Source organism: Pocillopora verrucosa, chromosome 6, assembly GCF_036669915.1.
Source record: "Pocillopora verrucosa isolate sample1 chromosome 6, ASM3666991v2, whole genome shotgun sequence".
NCBI classification, from domain to species: Eukaryota; Metazoa; Cnidaria; class Anthozoa; order Scleractinia; family Pocilloporidae; genus Pocillopora; species Pocillopora verrucosa.
The window spans coordinates 18,390,986-18,409,472 of record NC_089317.1 but is presented as its reverse complement, the minus strand read 5'-3'; the positions used below and the strand labels follow the sequence as shown (position 1 = coordinate 18,409,472).

Sequence of the window (18,487 nt, the reverse complement as noted above, 5' to 3'; positions counted from 1 at the left end):
AAGATGACACCTAAGGGCAGAACCCACACTCTTACACCCTTGGCCCACCATCAAAACAATGAACTGAAACAACAAATCCAATATCGACTTCTTCACTTGACACCTCGAGAGCAATGTTATGAGAGCTAGCTTCTCATAAGCACCCGAAGCTATAGGAGCTTCAAATCGATGGCAAAAACGCTTGCGTCACCTTCAACGTAAATCAAAGCGGACACTGACTTAGAGAATTTTACAACAATACAGATAACATAACAAACAAATGGGTTTCGTTTGAATAAACACTAAGTAGTCCTTACTAGAGCTAAGAGATTGCTAATTTCTATATTCATGTTTTTAGAATTTTTTTTTAAGCTGTGGCAAATTGCAAAGGGAAATATTACTATAACGGCGGATAAAACCAGGGCCCACCTGGTGAAGTTTGATGAACAGAGAAATTTTGACGCCCTGTACCCTCTTCAACAGTTTTGTGAACCCAAATCAAGTTGTTTTACAATTTTAATTAAAGTTTCTGAACCGCTGCGCACGCTGGTCAAGGGGTAATTTTAGCTCCCACTGGACTGTGCGCTGTGACAGGAGCCATTACTTACTAATGGGTCCCTAGCTGTGAATGCTGGCATTTCCTGTGGTCACTTCTTTTCGCCCCGAAATTCATCTATATATGTTCGCAGCTTAGTCAGTTCCCAAATAACTTATAATTTCCTGATTTAGAGTCGTCCTTAGGAAAGAATTTGCTACTTGTAAGTGTGACTGTAATATGCTTCTCTTATTTTCATTGTGAATCGGCCTCGTAATTTTACTTTCCTGTCCGATTCTAGGAAGCTCTGTTGGTAGTGAGCGTTTCCACAGACTTAATTAAAATTAAACAACTTATTGGTGTAACTTACAGATGTGTACGTAGAAAGAACCTGAGTGCCAGTTAACATGACAGACATCAATCAAATCGAGAGATAACTGGCAGAGTCCTCTTTAAATTTCTTGACAAATGAAAGGTCAAAGGCAAAATGTGAAAGAGTATTGCTCAATACGATGAAGTCACGTCTTCGTTGGAAAATTTTTTTTCATTGATAAAAATTCCAAAGTAGTAGTGGGAATATATTGAGAAGTGAAGCACCTAACTTGGGAATGAGAAGAGAAACCATTATGGAAAGCCGTCGATCCGACCTTCAGCAGTGCACTTTCTTACACCGCGTTCGCCTGCTCGGTAAGTAAAAAATACTGATATTATTTGCTTAATGCGAATCGTGAGTAACAATGGATGCGTTTTTGTTTACACAATCCTCGACGGCCAAATTTTGTGTAAAATGTCGTCGTTTCAATGCTCTTAATTCTTGTACATGTGAATCAACTAGTTTTTTTCTTTTTTTTTTCTTTCGTTAATGATTATGTATTTTGTTATTTCCTAGCATTGGGGCTTGTAAGTGGTTTGGGTTTCAATGTTGTTTGTTTGTAGGGGATAGGGAAAGGTAATTTACCTAGTAGGGGACAACCTTGTCCTCTATTGTAAATTTACCTGCCTTTGGCAAATTGTTAAATAAAATAATAAATAAGGAGCTTGATGCATGACCCCAGCCGGGAATAGACACTGAAAGAAACGCTTGCCAGTTTCGTTAATTAGATGCATTGATTATTATTCGAACAACTGGTGTATCTTGGGATTGCAGGAAGAGTTGCAATCTTGTAAAGCATCATAGTTTGACAGTAGAATGAGTATTGCCTCACACTTCATAAAAAATAAATTGTGTGGAAATTGAAAACCCCTTGAACGAATCATGGAACTGTGATGAATGAGAGAGACTTAACAAAGTTTGTCAAATCAATAATCTGCATCAAAACACTCATATACAAGGAGCAAAATTTTATAGTTTTATGTTGTTAATTGATTAGGCAGCAAACGAAAGAAAACATAACAGATCGATTTTTTTAGCTGTGGCGAGGTCGAGGCGATTGAGTTCACGGGGTCGAGGCTTGCTGCGTGTTAAGTATCCTTTACGGAAAAAAACTTAAAAATGAAAAAATATATGTTTCCGTTGTTTCTCTGGTTTTGTTCTTTTCCTTTCTATTTTTTTCATTATTTTTTTCCAATATGTTTGTGATTTATCACTTTTTAGAAACAACGGTTTAAAAGAAGATATAGTTTGTTAGATTTCAGGGTAATTCAGTAACGTAAATTGGTCACCGTTAAGATTTTCAAAGCTGACGTTTCGAGCTTTAGACCTTCGTCATTCACTCTGACGAAGGGCTGACGCTCGAAATGCCAGCTTTGAAACTTTTTACGGTGGCCAATTTACGTTATCGACTCAGTTTATTGTACAAGATTACCCTGTTATACTCTCCCATCGACGCAACACCACAGCTACTTTAGAAACTTCCCCCCTTAAGCTTTTTTCATATGTTAAATTTCAGTTAGCTAGTTAGCCTCCACTTCATGCACTGGGCCCTGCAGTTTGCTTTCTCACGGAACTCTTAGAAAGAGGCCTTTTCAAGTGATTCTATGTGAGGATTTGAATGAAATAGAGCTATTATTATAACTTTTTTCAAAAACTTGTCTGCCAAAGGAAAAAAGAGAAAACTACTCTTGCCTAGGGGAGGGTATTCTAAATTCAAATCTAGTTACCGAAATTATGTTACAATGCTATGAATCTGCAAAGTATTAAAACACTTTATCTAGGAACAGAATGAAAATTTTTGTTGAGATAATTTTATTCTAGAAACGACAACAGAGTTATTTTTGATAGTTAGCGATTTAATTATCTTTCTTCAATACACCCCTGAGCAGTCCCGATAGCACGCCCCCCTCTCTCAGCCAATCAGATGCATAGTTAAAACAAACTTGTTCAGGCGCATTTGTACGAGACTGCAGTGGAACCTTTACATGAGCTCACTTTGAGTTCGAATTCACATTAATTCTTCGCGATACTTACTCTTGTTCGGACTGATAGTCTAAATTGGCCTAACGATTTTGCCTTCTGCGACACTTGATCGCTGTATCCTCCATCTTCAACCTATAGGAGCTGATATTTACTTTAGAAGTCGGCACTAAACTTGCGTTGGGTCGTTAAGGCCGGTGATATGCCTGTCCCAAATGTACTCAATAACATTTGTGCAAATTCTGTCGTTAGAAGCTACTGTTAGCGGTGCATTTACCAAGCACGAAAAAGTCAACGATTTCATAGCAAACTTCAATTTATGCAAATTTCTTGAATGATTTTAAACCTTTAGAACACAAATGAACCAAGTGTTTTATTCTGTTAGACTTAAGAGTAATCTTAAGTCTCGTCCCTATATTTGAGCAATTCTTTAAAGCTAAGTTTCAGCTACTTTTCTAAACCGATGTTTGCAATCACTTTTATTGCCAATTAGAAGCAATTAATGCATACGCCCTTAATAACGAAGAAGGCCCTAATATTGGCCCACAAAGCCTCGTGACGCAAAAGACTTGTAGGATATATTTCAGGATCCAAAGTTTTCGAGGGATTCCCATGCACCTTAAAGGTAAACACCACATCTAAAAATGATTTTTGGTGACGTATAATCTGGTTTTCGCTGTTCGTTTAGTTTCGATAATTAAATTCATTGTACAAAATGACGTGGAAGCTCGTTGAACTTTGATCACAGTTATATTTCATGTCGATGAGCAAAAACTCACCACTTGCGTTCACCTCGATCAGCAATCCCTTAACCCCCTGAGAGACCAATTAGTAATTTCTCCTTATCCTAGAAACAGTTTTATCTCATGGGTCCGTGTCGCATGTAATCCGGGATTGAATCAGTTTCGCTAGACTTCTTTCTTAGATTAGTCGGGAAAACTGGCGCCATTTTATGAACCAATAATATTATGCAAAACTAACTCTAATCATGAACTGATCACGTGTATTTTACCATGTCTACTATTTATACGCTTCCGGTCAATCGTGATTTTTAAAACATGAGCTGCAGTCGGCTCCTTCAGATATTTCCTATTGTTCTGATATTCATTGCTGATTATTTTATTGTTTTGGCTCAATGATAAATCGGCAGAAACGCGGCGCTGGTAATTTACAAGAATAAGCCAATAAATGTTTTTAAATGATAAAGCAATTTGGCAAAGTTAACATCCAACTATTTCACAATAGACAGTGGAGGAATCAATATTGAGATCTTGGAGAAGGAAGAAACACGATGCATAATATGATGACCTGGCCGCAACCCTAAACCACACGCACTAACGCTAAGTCTCGTCACGACCTACTCGCATGGCGAGTCCTTTGTAGTAAAAGATAGCGCACGTGAAATTATTATGTCATGTCATAGAAATTTGTCAAGCTCCAGGAGAAACTCGCACTTATCAATATTTAGAACAATTTATGGGTAACATACATCTTTGCCAATGAATTCTGTATTGCGAATTTATGATGAAGTTTGAGGAAATAGCGAGCAAAAAAATTCTATTTTTAGACTAAACCGGGATTGACGAGCGCTGATATATCCCACAATGCAGCGCTGTATGCTATAAAGCCAGCGGCCTCCTTCGAATAAGCAGCAGTCTTGTCATGGCGACGAGGTTGCTGGTTATTGCCCTGAGAGAAATGCAGTGAGTCCTGTCGTCTTCCAACCCAATATTCTGCCTAAAAAAATGATAAAAAACCGGCTTAAAGACAAAGATGGATACACGAGAAGAGCTGGATGTGTCTGTTTTAAAAGCGAACAGGAGGAAGAGGTTTTGACTCGTTTATGATGCACATGGCAATGTTCGACCTCGTTGTGGCTCGATCTTTCTAAGTGCCCTGTCTCGGTTTTATCCTTTAGGTGCTGTTAGTTTCGAGCTGTCGACATCCTGGTAGATGGGTGGTCCCTTCTGGAGGTGTCGAACGTGGAGAAGACTGGAAAGAAGCTGCTGTTCGTGAAGTTGAAGAAGAAGTTAGTATCAGACTGTTCGAAACAGGATAATTTATAAGCCAGTAGACCAAAACAGTTTCTATTTTTCTCTGTTTGTTTACTTTCCTTTAAACCCTCACCACATCGGCTTGTTCTCTTTACAGGCTGGAGTTCGTGGAACGCTTGGTCGTTTTGTTGGAGAATTCCAGGTTTGTTTTGAATATCGCTTTACGTTTTAAACCTTCTTCATTTTCGTGTTCGTACTTCTATAGACTTCTTGTACTAATTCCATTGTGATTTGTTCATCCTCTCTTCAGAACGATGTCAACCAAACTCGAACGGCTGTTTACGTCTTAATTGTCACAGAAATGCTTGATAAGTGGGAAGAAGGTAGGGGTTTTGTCTAACATGACATTTCTTTCCTTGCTACATTGCCTTCAAACAACAACATCGTAAGCTGACGCGTGTATTCTAATGCCAGTGATGCGACGTTCATTGTTTACAAAGATCAAAAAGCGGTAGAAACGGTAGATTATTGTTACTTTACGCATATTCACACCTCTTGATCTCTACCTCTCTGGTTGTGTTTTTCAGACAACTCTTTTCTGCACCAACTACGATCGAATGTTCAGGGTTGCAACCGTGCATGTGTAGAAATAGTTTGGGGCTGACTGTTACGTTGTAAATTTTAATTTTAAATCGGCCAAAGTCTATTTCTCATTTCATTTTAACGTAGTGGTAATTGTGAGATGACTACATAATAGATTCCCACCGATGGGTTTTTTTAATAACGGAACAGAATGTTGTTTTCCTTCGTCGTGATGGGTTAGAGAAGTCGAGTCATGAAAGCTTACCGGCGTCTTTCATTTCTGTGTTACATGGATAGGATGTTACGATTCTTGATGCTTTGTAATCCCTTGATATTCACTCCAAGGCAAATTAAGCAATTGTTATGTGCAGAACAAAGATCAGCAAAACAAGACGTTTTTCCTTTAGATTTGCAGGAAGAGGTCATCTATTATTCACTAGCTGTAGACCCCTTTCCAAAACATAGTTGAAGGATGCAATGTGTTCAGTTTTACGATCAGTTTTAGAGCAACACGATCAAAGATGTGGATAGCAAAATGTCAAACCAATATATATCACATATATCAACCTTGCAAGCTTGTGTTCATGACAGTTTAGCTCAGAGTATGCATTTGCTTGGCAAGTTTTCATAATTCAAGAACCAGTTATCAGTTTAATTATTAATACAGTGACAATCTGCTTTAGTTTAGTTGATTCATTTTGTGGCAGATTGTTTTGCTGAGCATTTGATAAAGTCTAACAAATGAAAAATCTCTCATCCAGTTAGTTAGTTGAACTCAAACAAGCTGGTTTTGAAAGGGAATAGAGAACATTCAAATCCTTGACCACTAGAATTTAAAAACAATCAGGTCAAGATAATTGCTTTTTCTTTATTACAAAATGGTGTGGGACAATTTTACAATATTGATGTTTTCCAATTAAATTTACGTAATGTAGAGAAAAGGTTTCGTGGCTTTCTTTTGGACATAAGTGTATCATCAAAATGTAGTTATCAAAAACATACTGAAAGAAAAAAAAAACTAAATGGGATTTTTAAGGTGTCAATCTACACAAAGCAAATACAAATATCAGTTTTCAAGGAGAGCTTTTCAGTTATAAGTCAAGATGAGAATTTGAAGTTGTTTTCACAGTAAGGTGATGTTTAGTCTGGGATTATAAAGTTTAAAGATTCCAATGTACAAACAAAGGCTGCTGATAGTTTCACACTCTAGAGTGGTTATGCAAATTCAGGTCATAATTTATTAGAGTATTTTCAGGATCTCACATGAACTGACATTAGTTTTACAAAAAAATGTTGGTTTTTCAGGACCAAGACAGCTTTGTTAGTGGCAAAGAAGTGAATCAAAATGCCCTCTCTGTTAGTAGAACAGTACAACCAAAAGGACACTTTACCCAGGGATTTATATTTACATGGGCTTTTGAATAATGAACAACTCAGAATTAAAAAAAAGTCATCACAGCCATTAAGGGAGAGGTACATGGAGACAAACATTGAGCAGATGTCATTAAGATTTGATGATGATAAAGACGCTATTTACACCTAATGTGCAAAATTTGACCTTAAAGTTGTTGTATGTTTTGACCTTGCTTCCTTTGGAGAAACTTATTTGCATTCAGAGGTAACTGCTATCAAAAAGCTTGTGAAATTTTTACTAGAACTGAAACTTTCTTTGTGTAATTTTAAATTGAGGCTGCTAATGAAATTGCTCTAAACTGGCAAGCTTTCCCAAAAAAAAAGTCAATAGCTTTGGTTGAATGCTGAAAACTACAATACATTTTAAGTTAAAATGATCAGGAGGTTTAACAACCCAAACACTTTATTTCATAGCAGAAGCTTGATCACAGCTCTGCATCAATAACTTGTGTTGTAACACACTATTTTCATTATCTACATATACTGCCCAGGATTTTAGAGTGAACAACTTTACATTGATATGAGAAAAGTGATGGTAGAGATGTATGATGTCCTGGCTATCTGAATTTGCTCTCCTAAATAAAATCAAGTTTTGTGTGTCCCATCAAACTCTTTAAGAGAAAGATTTATTGCATTTCCCTGTACCTGAAATCTTGTTGCAAAAAAGATTAAATGCATGACCATTTTGTGTTCTGATAAATCTTTTATGATGAATATTACAAATAGCTTGTATAGTACATTCTGCATTCTCATATTGGATACAGAGGGAGGAAGACAGTCCTTTAAGGTTTAGTCAGTGGGGTACAGTAGACTTAACTGTATAGGCTTCAACTGGTAGTCTGTCAGAAGAATCTATTTGTCAATGTTCTTTGAGCCCAAATATGCTTGAGGCTGTGATACTCCTCCTCTATCTGCTCTTATCCAGCCTGGTCCATCATGAGAGATAAGAGTTTTACTGAAAAACACAACCAGGCCTTTCTGCAAGGAGTCCCTCTTTTTAACCAGCTTCATCTGCTGCATCAATATTTACCTTTTCTTTCTTCTTTTGTCACCCAGATCGCACCAGGTCTTGGTTTCCCATAGAAACTGCAAAAGAAATGTTGAATGCCAAACCATATCAGCAAGAATACTTGGATAAAGCTTGTAGCAACAGGTGACAAAGCAAGCCCAACCAGTAGAGCTGGTTTGTATTGTCTTAATGTTGAAGCAGCAAAGAGTGTCTTTGTAAAATTATGTAATTGTTTGAGTCAAAGTTTTGATTTTTGTATGTTACCTTTGAAGCTTTTGCCTCTGAGTAGTGATAAGCATATTTATCCTTTTAATCATATCAAATTTCTAAACTGTGTAATTACAGTGAAGTAGCTCTATAGTTACCTTAATAGTTGTCAGATCTTGGGAGCTACAGGATTTTAAACAGATAGTTGAGGGTAAATAAGAAAGTGCTTTAGTTATTCAAAGTAACCAGTAATGTATCCAAAGAAAAAAAGTCTGTTTTATCTCAGAAACAAAGATGTAGACACAAAAAGTAACTCCAAACAGAGAAATTATCAGTATACACTGTCATATAGTTATATTTTCATACCTTGTGACAATACATTTTTTGTTCAATTGGTTTTCAAATGTATGGCTGGTTAATTCAAGCTTTGATGGATAGCACTCTCTTAGACTTCACGTGGTGTGATTCTGTTTGGTAGATGGACATGTACATGTAATTTACCTGAAACTCTTCAAGTGCCATGAGTTACCAACTTGCATATTAATCTTGTATTACAATACTTGTACTTCCTCAAGAAAATTGCCTGTGTGAATGAATAACAATCGAGAAAGGGTAATGGTCTTTTTTCTCCTCTTAGAAATTAGTTTCTGGTCACAGCTGGAACTTGAAGGGTTTATGTGATAACACACATGTACATTATTTGAAGAAAGTATCACTGGACAGTAGTTGTGAGAAATTTAGTTAAGGGTTCAGTCACATGTTATGTACAAAGGAGGTTGGGGGATGGTTGTTTTGGTGATGAAAGTGAGCAAAAAAGTAAGGCAGAGTGCAAAAAGTTTGCTTTCCTTGGAAAGGCCAAAGTAATAACTCAGAGTAAAAAAACTCTAGTATATTATATTCAGGTAACAATGTGATATGTATATGAAATAATTTTAGAATATATGATGATAAGAGACAGTTGTGTTTGCTCCAAACTTGGTAGTTAATCACCTTATAAGTGTGCCTGTGTTAGTGATTCTTTGCCATGAGTTGACTTAAAATTTCATGACTTCTTTCAGAAATAATTTCTTCTCTTCTATGTTTGGAACTGATGTTACTTGTTAGGGACCAAGGCCCTTCTTAAACTGAACACCCTAATTGTATTTTTCTAGAGGGATATAATTATTTAAATTGTCAGTGGTTTTGTTGATTGAAGTCTGAATCTGATATGTGTATTTCTTTCAGACTCTTTTTATGATAATTGTATGATTTGATTACTCTGAGTTTTATATTTTCATGCCACTGAGTGCAATGATTACATCAGTTTTTTCAAACCAATCATAGTGTAGTTTACCAAAACCTGTGCAATCCAGGATTACTTACCATACTCAACTGAAAATTGCTCCAAAACTTGAAATATAACATCATTTAGATGTTTTCTTTTTCCTCTATAGTAGAGTTTAAGTTCTGAACAAAAGACTGTTGACATAGTTGTGTGTATTTCGTTCACTATCTTAGAATGTTTATGTAATTGTGTAAGATGTAGTGGTGAAGGGCCTGTAACACAAAGTCCAACGAAAGTTATCTGATTGAATGGTCCCAAACAGTAAATACAAGACTGCTAAATTCTTCCACTCATGAAAGTGATCTACATGTATTTTCTCATCGTGATTCCAATATGTTATCCTGTAATCAGGTTATGAGATCAGATGTGGTAGTTTGCTAGCAAATAGTGGGTGTTCTCCTGACATAACCCCAAATTCTCTTGTCTAATTTGCAAGAAATTGTGGGTAGTCAGTTGGGAGAATACCTTATTGAATCTTGGGAGTTGTAGAGTCAATGACAAAGTCATACTTATGTTAGCTCCACAACTATTACATCAGAGTGAGAAAAAATTAAGCAAAAGCCAAAATAAAAGAGTCTGTATAAAGAGATTATTCAATGCATACTCAATCACAAGTCATTTGTCTTTCAATTTATACCAGAAGGGTCTTTTTTTATAAAAAGTAAATGGAATTGTTGTGATACAGTGTTCTGTTACAGCCCTTCAATTACAGCAAACTATTGACCATTAAGATATTAATTTGTTCAAAACTTAAATGAGTTCAAGTACCCTGGGGTTTCAATAACTTTTTACTCAATAAGCAGCAGAAAATGGTTTAATAGGCAGCTGTGCTGCAAGGTGAATCCCAAACACTAGAGCTTGCTTGTAAACCAGACAGATGGTGGAAAGAGGCCTTGCAGCTGGTGGTAGACTGCCGGTAACAGACTTTTATTGCAACCAGATAATTTTGGTTCTATCAACTGATTTCATAATGTAAAATTAGCCACTGCAAAGAGTTCAAAGCTATTGCTTTGAGCATTAGCCTTTCATCAGAGCAAATGGTTTGACAAAGGGCTAATGCTCATAATGTCAGCTTTGAACTCTTTATGATGGCTAATTTACATTAGTAACTCAGTTGATGAAACCAAAATTATTGTTTATGCTCTCCCACCATCACAGCACCACAGTTTCTTTAGAAACTTATTTCCTTTTGTTGAAATCCCCAGGTACTTCAACAGAGAGATTAGTTCATACTATGTGTGGGATAGTTAACTTTGATTTTATAGCAAGGAGCAATTCTTTATTAGAAAACTGATAACTTTGCTAAATAAAGTACAATTTAGAGCTAAAAAGTGAAATTTATGATTATAAAATAAATGTAATGTTTTTTATGTGTGGAGTTGTGAAAAATTGAATCTTATGAAGCTTTAGAGATATTAAATTATGTTTGTCAAAAATTTGTTGGATATTTTTTGACTGACGCAACAAGGGCGGTGAAACCAAATGATTTTGAAGTTTTCCTAAAGTCATCTGGGAGTCTGGTGTTAATCCTCAGCCAATTTTCTTCGCAGCCAGGGCGGAAAAATATTTGTTATTTTATTCTCCTGATCACTTGAAAACAAAGTTTGTCAAACTCCACTCAAACATATAGGTTAGACTTTACTAGCATCCCCTTTCCAGCTCCCTATGTCAAATTATTTTGCCCTTTTCCCTGACCATGAAGCACATTGCAATCGATGATTAAAACCAAAGGAGATGCAAACATACCAGCCAATTAGAACATGGGAAATAGAACAAAGAGCAGATGAGAAGTAAAAAGTGGGAACAAATAAACACCTTGACGCATATGTGGTTTAACAGTGCCTGTCTTCTGTTTGCATCTGATTGGTTACAGGACGGCACAAGTTTTCTAGACCCATTACAAAGCAATGTTAGAGAGAACCAATACATTCCTGGATCGTGTTTGGTACAATCAACACTCTTCTCTTATAAGTACTTTTAATTTGGGGGAGGAATCTGAGTGGGTGCTGTGCACTGGGCTTAAACAACTTACAGAAGGGTGTTGATGTGTAATGATTGTTCCTAAGGGTGGCAATGTAAAAATATCCTTGTCAAACAAGCCAACAAGGAATGCACAGAAAGAAAGCATGGGCACTGGGTGAGATGTATTTCAAACTTTTAAAACAACATCTCTAACCTGGGCCAGCTGTATGTTTCCTCCTGGGTATATTGTGAAAAAGAAATTGATTCAAGGCCTGTCCATAGTATGCTACAGTATTAGACAGATTTACTTTGAGGGTGTCAGCTTTGACACAATCAACAATTCAAAACGTTGCTTTTTTGGGTGTTCCATGTTCTCCATACTCGTCTCTTGTTATTTCCTTTGTTACTGACAATAAGAATTCATTTAACAATCAAAGCTTCTCAGGTTGGTAATAATTTTCTTTGTTCTCTTAATCTTAAGGAATGATTTAGTGATAAAGGAGAAATTAGATGCTAATCACTGTTAGATTACTAGAGCAGGTAAAAAACATCAATTAGCAAAACAACAACCGGAAAATTTTGGTAGCTATAATTCGGAGGGAGGTAATTGTTTTCTGAATATCGTTTTTTTTCGGTTGAGGGGCGGCCTTAATTGAGGGCAGAAAGGCACAGGTGCAAGCCGTTATAACAGGGCTCTTGGGATTCTCCATTTCTCTTGGCTTCTTTTCACTCCTGTCCATTTTTGGTGCAGATGTAGTGCCCTTCTCAAATCTACAGCTAAAGCAATGTTGAAAAAACGCTCTCAATCCGGATCACCCCAAGCATGCGGTATAGCCGTACACCCCCTTCCCACCCCCTTACCCTCCTGTGACAGATTGTTTTTTTTGCCGGTCACGCGATTATTGGTTCGGTTACCAAGCAAGTTAGACTAGCAAGCTACGCCGGTTTTTTTGGCCGAGATAAATAATGAATGTGTAAATAGATAATGTTAAGTAGTTCTTCGCAACGATCAGGCTTTCTTTGATCAAATTTATCAGAATGATAGACGTGAAATACGTTACTGATGTTTTGTATGGAGGTGTCGACTTCACTTTGCCCGGAAACGGCGGTAAAGAATGCGCCGAGTTCTTGCCTCTGGGGCAGAGAGTTGTGGAAACTGTAGTATACGAACTCTTTACTATCTTGGTGTTCTGGAAAATGTTAGGGAAAGTTTCTGTACCAGAAGATTTGCCGGCGTACAGAGAAGGTAGTGGAGTTGGTAAAAGACTTCTTTTGGTCGTACACTGCCTCGTGTTTGGGATAGAAATTGGTTTCAAATTTGCCACCAAGCAGGTTATTTTCCTCCTCAATCCTTGTCATGTTATAACAGCGATTCAGGTAAGATTTGTGTCTTGTTGTCACCTACTCCTTTGTATCTTTCTAGACGGGAAAACAATGAATAGAATTGATCGCAATTTGCCGACGGATCTCAAGAAGGACTTGAGCATTTTAATTTTTTTAATGAAAATCGTTGTTTGATTTCCGCTATTTGCTGTAATTGGAGACTAAGATACTTTTAGAATGAAATTTACCTCAGCAAATTTGACATCTAACCTAGAACTGCTTCTACATAAGTGGAGTTCCATATGAGTGTATCTTTTTTGTTGTTGTTGGATATGACCGAAATTAAGGTAGAAAATTAATCGATTTTTGTCACATAAAGCTTCCAGAAGGCCAGGCCAAATCGCTGGGTTGTTTTTTTGGTTCACGTCAGAAGGAACTTGAGAAATGACAGTGTAAGAGTTTTGGAACTACAAATGAAAAGAGAAAGCATGTTTAATAAACTTGAGAGTTATCGATTGCAGTAAATTCAGTACGAGCCACACTTTCCTACATTGCGTGATCACTGTTAAGTTTTCTAGAAGGAGCGGGGGAGAGGGTCTGTTTTGCCCAAACGTCAGCCTTACTTTCACCAGAGGTAAGGTGATGTGTAAAGGAACGGGCTTAGTCCTGTTTATTACCCATACTTCATAATGCAGACAGATCTTTGGTAAAAGAACACAATGACTCAAACAGTAGACTACTTTTGAGACTAAGGCTTTGTTTTTAACTGCTATTGGGATATTTGGAAATCTTTCAGACAGACTATGTTTGGAGTGTGACCTTTAATTTCTGTAGTTTTTCATTAAGTACACCAAAAGTGGACTGTTACCTCTGGTCTAAATCGTCAAATACGTGCAAAGTTATTTTGTACAAAATTCATTCTAACCATAATTAAATCACCAAGTTTGGCTGCATGAAAGCATGCTCAAGATTCATTTATTTTTTCCCCTAGATATATCTGTTAGTTGAACCTCCAAGTAAACGTGTCTTATGGGTTTTTAGGTAAGTACCCAAAACTGGTAAATGATTACTCATTTCATCATTGGTATGGGAGGTAGTGACAAATGACCCTTTTATGGAAATGTAAGAGGAGATTTGAACAAATTGTTTTACCTTGGCAGGGGAAGAAACTCTTCTATTGCCCTGCTTTGGGAAAAGTTATGTGCCCCCCCCCCCCTCCTCCCCTGAATGATCAGTAATAGGTGCATAATAGATACTGAGATCTTCAGATTTTTTTGCTGATCTCTAATGAAATAGGCTGCATTCTTATCATTTTTACAGCATTATCTTTTGAGCAAGTTGAGAATTTTTGTCAAAAGCCATCCACTCAGGCTCATGGGTAACTTGCCAGACCTCTTTTCTGCAAAGACATTTTGTTTTTATCAATGGCAAAATTGATAAATTACACAATGTAAACATCCTTTTTTCCCATAATGAACTTAACAGTCTGTGAACTTTGCATCAAACTTTGCTCTTTGTCTCAAAGTTAGGAACAAGTATAGGTGAAAATTCCTTTCCTTGATCATAGGATTCACAATTACTTATTATTTGGTGCTCTTCAAGCAATCCTGTTTCCTGTTGTCAATACTAGATTGGTAAGTTGACAGAAGTACTTTAATGAAACAAGTATGTTTTTAATTTATTTTCCTTGGTAAATTTCAGGGTTGTCTTGTGATGTGAAAAATTGCTGCTCAGTACTATATAAAGTACAAACAACTCAAAGATTTCAACTTATTGACATGAACATTGTGTTATAATTTCTTCAACTTAAATTTTTTCTTCTCTCATCTCAGTCTGCTGATTAACATTCAACAAAACCTGGTATCATGGACTCCTTCCAAATTTTTTATTAAATTAGGTTACATTTGGTACTAACAAGTAGGAAGCACATGCAGTTGAAAAAAGAAAATGTTTTCCAGTTTTAAAAAATAAAATGTTACTTTCAGTTACCATTTGAAGTTGCAACTTATTGGATACAGCACACCCTTATTCTCATTGTTGTGCCTTTTTTTCTTGTTTCCCTTCAAGGTATGTGCCTTTTGTTACCTGACTTGTAACACTCTTTAACCCTTCAACTCTCAAGATCGGATTGTTAATTCTCCCCTCTAAATGCGAAACATTTCCTTGAAAATAAAGTATGAGAATTTGCTCTTAGATCAAGATAACAACTTCTTCCTGATAAGTTTGAGTTTTCTCATTACCTGTTTGCTGGAGAATGTGTGGAAATTATAGCGAGAAGTTACCTGTTAATCACTTCTGGGATTTAACCCTTTAACTCCCACAAGTGACTGAGACAGAATTTCTGCTAAAAGTATCTATACAATACCAACCAGATAAGTGATGAGACTAAAGAAAAATATCAATTTGGGGATAATTAGGCGATCCAATACTAAATTCTCTGAACTTACATTAAAAGAATTGTATGGTTGAGAGAATGGAGAATTAAAAATTTGATCTGGGAGTGAAAGGGTTAAGGAAAATGTGTTTATGACCCAATAAATGTCATTCATTACTACTTCCTCTGAGTGAGCTACTCATAGTTTTAATGTTGGTTTGGGTAGGGACATACAGTTCAGATTGTTAAATGTCAAGGACACTTTTTGGAGGAATTACTCATCACTTGTAACCTTTTACAACCGAACATCAGTGTGCATATTCTTAATACTGTTCTCTCTAAGGTGCTGGAAAGGAGAAATTGTTCAACAACCAAGAACTTCCTTAGTTGGTGGTCATTGCCTCTATTCTGATAATAGAAATGTTTGATACAAGGATGATACTCTAGGGAGAAATAATAAGCCGGTCACTCACAAGGGTTGGGCTTAAATTTGATGGATGGCCAAAAATGTTTTCAATTCTTACAGTTAGTGAAAAACTGACCTTTTTTTTTCTCCTTTCTTCCTTATTTTCCTGTAACAGGTCCATTTGTTTTGGAACCAGTGTGGGACTTCACATGGGCAACTTTGACTTTTACCTTTTTCTCTTTTTATATGCTGCTGTTTCTCCAGCCATTAGGAATGGTAAGTTGTGAGCTCTAAAAGAGAATGAAAGCATTCTTAGGTTTCCTATAGCTCGGCTAATTTCAGAGTGACCTTTAAGTACTGTTTTGGCAGAAGCTCTCAAGCAAAAACGATTGAAAAAGCAGGCAAGAAAAACTGTTTACAGGGAGAAAAAAGTAGTGGCTAAAGCATATATCTCACCTTGTACCTTTACCATGCTTGTGCCTTGACTGATTCAAATTGATTATGACACCTTTTGATCGCAAGATCTCATCAGTGATTCTCCTTACTGTCTACTATACAATTCTTATGATGTTAGTTTGGAGAATTTGGTAAGAATTTGTCTGCTTGATCTTTTCTGGTATCGTAAGGAGAAGTTCTGTTTTGGTCACTCTTAAGAATTAAACAGCTATATTTTATCAACACATCAGATCCATGTCTCTAACTTAATTGCACAACAAAGTAAAAACAACATTTTTTACCTGAGTGTTTTAAGGCAAGAACCAGATTTCCCTCAAATAATGATCAGAAAAAATTTCTTGTCTGGCTTTACTAGACCAAAACTTGTCCAGCTTGTGGGGCTGACCCCCCCCTCCCCCCTTTTTAACCCCTGAGAGTGACTAGCATCTAATTTCTCCTTACAATATTCCCCTGGATCAAATATTAGGGTCACAAGAATAAAGGAAATGATCACGAAAAAAAGAAGCTCTTAATTGTTAAACAAATTCTCCTTGCCAGCACCTTAGGAAATGTATAGAGAACAGTATGGAGAATATTCATTCTGATGTTTAAGAGCGTAAAGGGTTAAATTGGAATATAAAGCAAAGGGGTAAGTCTGAATACAAGACTGACACTCATAGTCACCAAACTGTTGATTGGAGTGGTCCCCTTTCTGCAGGATGGCGATATATTGATTAATTGCAGATTACATCAAAGTAATTTTTGATTTTTAGTCTCACTAAAAATGATTATCAGAGCAAAGTGGTGAGATGTGTTCTGTTCTGAGCCATCTTCAAAATATACAATAGGTGTGAAAAAAATTTTTAGTAACAACAGTAACCATGGTAATGAAATTATCCATGTTATTTTACAGATCCTTCATATAAACCTGAATAACATGGTTTGTCCAGCCGTTAGCGACCCATTCAGTGGACCATATTATCGAATCATAGCCTGCTGTCATCAACCATTGTTGATATTTTTAATTGGAAAATTATTTTGCATTGTTGGACACCAATTTGTGAAAGCATTGTATGGGACAGAGGGGAAAAAAGAAGAATGACTTTTCAGTGATGATATTCATAACTGTGTATACTTACTGTTCATTTAGCTGTGATGCTTGCTTTAAACCTACTTATTAAATGCATACATACTATTTAATAGCCAATTCTAAATTAATTTTAGTTTCAGTAATTTTTTAGAATACAGTAAAATACACTGCTGCATTGTAAGACATTTGTTACACATAACTGACTTGCAATGCTTGTCATTTTACATAATAATTATCTGTATATTTCTAAGGTCATTTTCACAATTTAAGCTTTAGAATGGGTAGTTAAAAAAATTGTAAATTGCTTCAAAGGAGATTTATGACTTCAATAATTTATTGCACAAACAACTTGCTGCAAAACTCAGAAAACTATAAACACCAGAAATATTATGGAAAGTTGTTGTGTTCCAAATGCTAAACTGGTGTGAGGAAACTAAACTGCAAACAGCAGCTGTAATTGGTTTGGGGTCTTAACCCTTTAATCCTTAAGAGTAACTGGCATCTAATTTCTCCTCGCCATATCACCCCTGAATCAAACATTAAGGTCAGGAGAATAAAGGAGCTGATCACGCACTAGAGAAGATCTTGATTGTTAAGCAAATTCTCCATTTTGGCATCTTAGGAAATATTTAGAGAACAGTATGGAGAATATGCATACTGATGTTAGGGTGTAAAGGGTTAAGATTTCCTCTTTTTTTGTAGATGAAATTTTGATTGATCAATACAAACAGGTCGTTGACTTGTTAAAATCAAATCAAAGTGTTTATAGTTTTCTGAATCTCATTGTAATGATTATTCAAACATTATGGAAAACAACATTACGTTGCTCTCTTTTTGTGTCCATGTATTTCGAAATCCAGAATTGCATTAACTAATGGCAATAAATAGATTTTGTGGCTGAGATCTGTCATGTGTCCTTAACTTTACATTGAGTGATCAGTATAAGCAATGTGATCTTTCAAAATCAAGAAATAAGACTTCCTTCATCTTGCTCTTTTACAGAGCTATTGCTAGCCATTAGGAAGATGGGTGCATTCTTGTGAAATTGTATGTAGAAAATTTGAAGTAGGGGTCTTAACCCTTTAACCCCCAAGATCTCATTAATAATTCTCTGTCTTCTATACAGTTCTTGTGATGACAGTTTGGAGAATTTGGGATTGAATCAACTTATAATTCCCTAATTGATATTTTTCTTTATTTTCATCACTTGTCTGCTTGATATTGTATTGATATAAAGAGAAATTCTGTCTTGGTCACTTATGGGAGTTTAAGGGTTGAACCTAATTTATAGAACTAAACTGATTTACTGAAATTATTGGGAGCAGTCTTTCCTGTTTCCTTTCCACCAAGTGGCAATTTGGCAAAAGTATTACATGAAAAGGGGGATGGGAGGGGGGAGGGGAGAAAAGGCCTACTGCAGAGCCAAGAGATTTAATTAATCAACCTTACATGTTATTGCTTCCCATGAGCATCAGCTCTTGTGTCAACCACTCAAATAATC

The 18,487-nt window shown here is 36.3% G+C and overlaps 2 protein-coding genes across 2 annotated transcripts; both read left to right on the top strand.

Annotated features, from left to right (window-relative positions):
• The first annotated feature begins 4,500 nt into the window (after positions 1 to 4,500).
• LOC131797608 (diphosphoinositol polyphosphate phosphohydrolase 1-like) lies at positions 4,501 to 10,770 on the top strand. Its single transcript, XM_059115258.2, has 5 exons — positions 4,501 to 4,696; positions 4,786 to 4,896; positions 5,019 to 5,063; positions 5,172 to 5,244; positions 7,913 to 10,770. Exons 1-5 carry the CDS (start codon positions 4,613 to 4,615, stop codon positions 8,011 to 8,013), a joined length of 414 nt encoding a protein of 137 aa, XP_058971241.1. The 5' UTR covers positions 4,501 to 4,612; the 3' UTR covers positions 8,014 to 10,770.
• A 1,523-nt stretch (positions 10,771 to 12,293) lies between these two features.
• Positions 12,294 to 17,887, top strand: LOC131797618 (transmembrane protein 164). Its single transcript, XM_059115270.2, has 6 exons — positions 12,294 to 12,735; positions 13,673 to 13,722; positions 14,249 to 14,315; positions 14,667 to 14,748; positions 15,637 to 15,737; positions 16,810 to 17,887. Exons 1-6 carry the CDS (start codon positions 12,397 to 12,399, stop codon positions 16,996 to 16,998), a joined length of 828 nt encoding a protein of 275 aa, XP_058971253.2. The 5' UTR covers positions 12,294 to 12,396; the 3' UTR covers positions 16,999 to 17,887.
• The last annotated feature ends 600 nt before the right edge of the window (positions 17,888 to 18,487 follow it).

Excerpts from the sequence above, each read along its gene's own strand:
- LOC131797618 (XM_059115270.2), top strand. The coding sequence starts at position 12,397 with ATGATAGACGTGAAATACGTTACTGATGTTTTGTATGGAGGTGTCGAC. Across the intron at positions 13,723-14,248 it reads CGTGTCTTATGGGTTTTTAG|GATTCACAATTACTTATTAT; the intron begins GTAAGTACCCAA and ends CCTTGATCATAG. Across the intron at positions 15,738-16,809 it reads TTCTCCAGCCATTAGGAATG|ATCCTTCATATAAACCTGAA; the intron begins GTAAGTTGTGAG and ends GTTATTTTACAG.
- LOC131797608 (XM_059115258.2), top strand. The coding sequence starts at position 4,613 with ATGATAAAAAACCGGCTTAAAGACAAAGATGGATACACGAGAAGAGCT. Across the intron at positions 4,697-4,785 it reads AAAGCGAACAGGAGGAAGAG|GTGCTGTTAGTTTCGAGCTG; the intron begins GTTTTGACTCGT and ends TTTATCCTTTAG. Across the intron at positions 4,897-5,018 it reads TTCGTGAAGTTGAAGAAGAA|GCTGGAGTTCGTGGAACGCT; the intron begins GTTAGTATCAGA and ends TTCTCTTTACAG.